General features: G+C 43.8%; 1 protein-coding gene across 2 annotated transcripts in view; it reads right to left on the bottom strand.

Annotated features, from left to right (window-relative positions):
• Window positions 1-70: 70 nt before the first annotated feature.
• Window positions 71-5,889, bottom strand: part of cerkl (ceramide kinase-like) — a 50,128-nt gene continuing 44,309 nt past the window's right edge. Inside the window, exons 7-13 of one of the 2 annotated variants that reach the window (XM_048239082.1) lie at window positions 5,285-5,462; window positions 4,801-4,869; window positions 4,517-4,548; window positions 3,788-3,893; window positions 1,950-2,046; window positions 578-777; window positions 71-283 (exon numbers count right to left, since the gene is read on the bottom strand). In XM_048239082.1, the coding sequence (XP_048095039.1) occupies window positions 202-283; window positions 578-777; window positions 1,950-2,046; window positions 3,788-3,893; window positions 4,517-4,548; window positions 4,801-4,869; window positions 5,285-5,462 (764 nt within the window). In that variant the 3' untranslated portion in view covers window positions 71-201. The remainder of the gene's footprint in view (window positions 284-577; window positions 778-1,949; window positions 2,047-3,787; window positions 3,894-4,516; window positions 4,549-4,800; window positions 4,870-5,284; window positions 5,463-5,889) is intronic. The other variant, XM_048239083.1, reaches the window with a different exon arrangement.

The following is a 5,889-nucleotide window of genomic DNA, read 5'->3' as shown; positions in this document are numbered from 1 at the left end:
AAAAAAGACTCTGTCCTGTGTTTGGAGTCGTATACCTGTAGCTAAAGTGTTTTTGTTTTACTATGTGAAATGTGTGTTTGTGTGTGTGTGTGTGTGTGTGTGTGTGTGTGTGTGTAAATCATCCAGTCATAGACCTGTGTCTAAAGGTTTAAAAGATTGTGTGTGTGTGTGTGTGTGTGTGTGTGTGTGTGTGTGCATATTTCAAATGCAGCTGCACTTTATTGGAGACTCCTCAGCTTCCTCCAGGTTCTCTCCAAACAGTGTTAAAAGCTCTGGGTGGACCCTGTGAGAAACACAAGGAGCTGAATCAACAGACTTCCCCCTGCCTCTCGCTTTCATTCAAATAAACAGTAACACAGCTTGGCCTTCTACTAGTGCTTGTACCATAACCCCAATACTATCAACACAGCAGCTAAGAATGTAGCCGAAAACAAAGTTAACTTAGAATTTATGATGAGGTATGTGTGGAATCGCTGCCAGGAAGTCAAGGCATTTCCTAGGCTGGCCTCTGTGTTCGCTATAGCAGTTCCGCTCAGACAGTGAAAAGCAGGAAGGTGAAGAGGAACTCTTGTAGTACCTGATGTAGAGTTCAGAGGGGGCCTCTAGCAGATCCCCGTCTACGTTCCAGGGGCACGAGCCCTCGGAGGAGATTATGGGGGCGCTCTTGGAATCGACCTCCTCATTTTCTTCGGACACCTCGTCAGTCCAGTGGCCCTGAGTTCTTGGTCGGAGCTTCACCGCCTTGACGGTGTGCGTCTCCACAAATGAGAAGCTGAACTGTGATAGGAAAGGTGAGGTGTTGTTAGGTCACCTGGAAAGGTCTTCAAAGTGTGACATAAGAGTCCATCGCAGATAGGAAAATCATCACTGTACAAAACCTGGGAAATGGTCACGCTGACAAAAAGTAGTTTCTTTATTGCAAAATGTTATTTTGATAAAAAAAGTACATGTTTGAAAATGTAAATAGTTGAAAACATGTTTCAAACCCTTGTATGGTACAAACAAAAGCACTGAACTGAGTCATTTAAATCAACTGGTTACACATTTGAAATACATGAGCATTATGACACTTGAGTGTAGCTTATTTGCTGTCCACAAGGGGGCACTGGTGAACAGCAAGACATTGGTGCTTAAAGGCGGACACCATCAATTCTGCCCGTGACCTGGGGTGAACTTGGTCATTAGCCAGACCTGGAATGGGCTTGCTGCCCATCCATTCGGTTCAAATTTAGCTTTTTGAAGTGAAGAGAGGGTTCATGACAGAGTCAAAGCACATCAAACACATCACCCTAAATCTGCATAGTTTGTTTATGTTAGTTAAATTAAGCCTTTATCTATTATTAACAGCGTTTACAGGATGTGAGCGGAACTTTATTTGAATTCCGTGTTTTCCCCCTCAAACATATCCTTCCAACAACACAAATAAGGAAAACAAGACCTGACTGAAGTATTTTTTTTCCCTATGAGGTTGAGATCCTTCCTGTTCCCATATTTTTTTAATTAAATAGGTTTGCGCACAAACAGGCATGCATTGATGGTGTCATCTCTGGTTCTGATCTATCTTATCTGTCTGCTGGCGCTGCCTTTAGCCCCCGCAAATATCTCACTTACACAGTGAGTTCTTGTCATCCGCCTGTAAGTCGTCCTACACAATGTATAAATATAGAATGTAGGTTAACAAACACCCTTAGATTGGATTGCTGGGGAGAGGAAAAAAGAAGGGAGAGAGAAGGGAGCTCTGAAATGGGCTAATCTGTATTAGCCTGAAAAGTGTTTTACGGGAGTCTGACAATGGTGGACTAATTTGACTTGACAGTATGCTAATTCTGCTTAAGCTGAGAAGGTTGCTAACTCCATTAGCGTTGGCTGGATTTCCTGCGTGGGATCAGTGGGGGTAGTTCCATTGCTGGACTGGGCCTTCAATCCAGGCATGAAAGGGATGACCGTACCTGATTGTTTATGCTGTTGTATCTCTTTAGGTGCTTGACGAACTCTGATCTGGAGGTGTTCCCCACCATGATCAAGGCCATGCTGCCATTGTTCAGCCTATAAACAAGACAAAGATTGAATAAATGTAATAAACTGCAATACTACTGTATATAATCTAGTTAAAGTTCACTGGTATTTTGCAGATGCTTTTCTCGAAAGTGACACTCGCAACGAGTGATCGCATCGAACCGAACCCGGGTCGTCCGACTGGCAGGCAGTGATGTTACCACTGCTGCACCACGCCAGTTAAATATAGACTTATAAGACCAAGTAACCCATTGTAGTGTATAGGGTATTGTACACTAAAGACTTCCTCACAACGATTCAGGACACACTGCACTCAATCTGCTCATATTACAGTTTTTCTCAGTCGCTTTGGTGCTTTTCTCACATCACTATTAACATTTGCACAGCAGTTAGTGCATTTCTCAAAACAATTAGTGCAAACTGCAAAACCTAGTGGATAACCTGCAAAAGCACGTCACTTGCTCAAAATGGATAGTCCATTCCTCAAAAACAAGTTTTTATGTCAATGAAACTGCCAGTATCATCAAAATGAGAAGTCTTGACACCATCGTTTATGAACAAGATAGTCAAATGGCTTTGTCATGTTTTCATTACGACAGTTTATGCTCTCAGTGTTTTCCCATGCAAAAAAAAGGTCAGAACTCGGTGACTACCTGAAAATGCTCAGGACAGCACTATACAGTACTTGTACAGCCATATGAAAACTACAGTAAAGTTACAAATTGCTGTAGTTAGGGGAGTAAGTGAGTACAAGACACTGAATATGTACGTTTCACAGTTTTACTGTATGCTCTTTGCAATTCTACAGCATTGTGGCAGAATTTGATAACTAGTTCACCAATTTTGTATGTAATGACTCAAGCAATGAAATGAAGACTATTAGTTTTATTGGGAACAACTATTCAGCATCCATAAGTATAGTTCATTTTGACTGACATGACAAAGCAACTGATACATGTTCAAAAGCATTTGCAATTTGTTCAGAGGAAGTAGAAATTGCTACTATGATGTGCACAAATGACTAAATGTTGTGATGGCTGAACTAATAGTTATGAGAATTTTCATTCTGATCTGAGAAAAGCACCAAAGCGACTGAGAAAAACTGTAACAAGGAAGGGTGGAATGTGGAATTCACATGACCATTGTTCCAATGTTTTGCACAGAGGCAGTTGAGTTCTCATCTATGGTGAGGTCTGTATTCTCTGAATGACCTGCAGGAGCCCTGTTGCTTTGTGCGTTTGCTGCACCTAGCATGGGGTGAGGTGCGAGAGGGGGTGCAGTATTTGGGGGGGGGGGGGGCACTGAGACGTCCCAAAGGCCTGTGGACAGATGCTCCGCTCCTAAGTCACTCAGTTTAATCAGAGTAATTATGTGCTGATTAGTCCATCTAGATGCCTTTGACCTCAGCGGTCTGATCCAGCCACTGATTCCAGTCTCTGGGATTACCTCCCTCAGAGTGTCCCCGCCCGCCCCGCCCCCCCTACCTCCATCGGCTTTGCCCCGCCCTGCCACGCCCCGCTCTGCTCTGCACTGCGTGACCCGAACCACCACCCAAAGGCTAGAGGGGACCTGCCAGGACATGGGATTTCAGAGCTCAGGCCAGTCTAGAGTTGGGTGTTACAGATACACTGACCTAGTCTTTAAGGATTTTGCTGTCACACCATGACAAGAAAGTAAGGAGATGGCATTCTCCACCACTAATGTAAGTTGCGTGATGGTCTGGTCGGTGCAGGCGGAAAAAGAAAGCCCAGAAATAAGTCGTCCCACTGACCTGGTGTTGGGAGCCAGGCCTCTGGGTGCCATGGAGCACAGGCAGGGGATGGCCATGATGCTGATGTTCAGGAACAGGCCCTGAGTGGTTTGCCAGGACCGACCATCTGATAGAGATAGATAGATAGATAGATAGATAGATAGATAGATAGATAGATAGATAGATAGATAGATAGATAGATAGATAGATAGAGATAATTCAAAGAAAGTGTAATTGATGGACAGATAGATAGATAGATAGATAGATAGATAGATAGAGATATTTCAAAGAAAATGTAATTGATAGATCGACAGACATATATAGACAGACAGACAGACAGATAGATAGAGATAGATAGATAGATAGATAGATAGATAGATAGATAGATAGAGATAATTCAAAGAAAGTGTAATTGATAGACAGACAGACAGATAGATAGATAGATAGATAGATAGATAGATAGAGATAATTCAAAGAAAATGTAATTGATAGATCGACAGACATATATAGACAGACAGACAGACAGACAGACAGACAGACAGACAGACAGACAGACAGATAGATAGATAGATAGATAGATAGATAGATAGAGATAATTCAAAGAAAGTGTAATTGATAAACAGACAGAAATGAGGAAGATAGAGGAATCCAGGCAGGAGGTAATTAATTATAAAAAACAAATTATAAAAAACAAAATCATATCATATCATATCCTGTAACAAATGAAACCTGTTATCCTCCATTTCTCACCATTATCGCTGACGTCTTTCCTGGAACCTGTTCTGTGGAAAGACACACAGACAACAAAGGTGTTGATATCACACTGCATAAAGGGTAGTGTGCTTCAGATAAACAGCCTCCCCTACTGTTACCTTCAGTTGGGTGACCTTCAGCGTTTTGATTCTTTTCCAGTAGCCAATTAAGCAGGGGGAGGCTTGTTTTAAAATTACACGGAGGCAATTACTAGAAGAGCCCAGCCGAGAGAGGAGCGGGAAAATTAGGCCAGGGCCAGAGAGCTGCCCATCGCCACCTACTTTGTTCGTTCCTGAGGTTCATCAGTGCCAGGCTTCACAGGCTGGAAGGACAACTCACAGTCTTCAGGTCTGCACAGAGGAAGAGGACACACAAGGGTAAGGATAGATAGATAGATAGATAGATGGATAGATAGATAGATATATAGATAGATAGATAAACAAATAGACGAATAGATAGATAGATGGCTAGATAGACAGATAGACAGATGGATAGGGAGAAAATAGATAGGGAGATAGATACAGAAAAATAACTGATTCTTCCAAGCATGGGCAAAAGACTATCTCTTGGGACTCCTTTCAGCATGCTGGTAGAAGCTGTACCCGCCTTTGATACCAGGCTGGCTGGCTGGCATGAGCCTTTCTCTGGAGGCCACAGCCACACTCTCCAACAAGGGAGAGAGCTTCAGAGAGAGGGACAGGAAAGGAGAGAAAGACGGAGACAAACAAAAATCGGGCGGGGTCGGTGTTGGGATCGGTGGCTTACTTGAGATTTGCCAGCGTTTTGATCAGAGCAAACTCGCGCCGCTGGCTAGGGGGCATCCAGCGATGCCTCTCGGCGAACGCCAGCGTGTGCCCGCCGAAGCCAAACATGGCGGAGAAGCCAAAGCGCAGGAGCCGGCCCAGCGAGCTGAAGCTACACACATCCACAGGCTGCCGGTGTCCTGCATACACGCACACACACACACACACACATATAAACACATACACACACACACAAATAAAACACAACTTTGAACATGCCACACAAGTCAGGCCTTTACAGTAGGGAAGGCAGTCCTTGTGTAAATATGAAAGTGAAGATCTTTCTGAACCTGCTTTATATGAAAGACACTATAAGGGGCACTTTAAGGGGCAGCCATGGCCTACTGGTTAGCGCTTTGGACTTGTATCCGGAGGGTTGCCAGTTCGAACCCCGACCAGTAGGCACGGCTGAAGTGCCCTTGAGCAAGGCACCTAACCCCTCACTGCTCCCCGAGCGCCGCTGTGGTGGCAGGCAGCTCACTGCGCCGTGATTAGTAGAGACCAAATTTCCCTCACAGGATCAAAAGAGTATATATACTTATACTTATGCACTAAACATAAATCACC

The sequence above is a fragment of the Alosa alosa genome, chromosome 3, assembly GCF_017589495.1.
Source record: "Alosa alosa isolate M-15738 ecotype Scorff River chromosome 3, AALO_Geno_1.1, whole genome shotgun sequence".
Taxonomy (NCBI): domain Eukaryota; kingdom Metazoa; phylum Chordata; class Actinopteri; order Clupeiformes; family Clupeidae; genus Alosa; species Alosa alosa.
The sequence above is the reverse complement of the archived record's forward strand: the minus strand, read 5'-3'. Positions and strand labels throughout refer to the sequence as shown.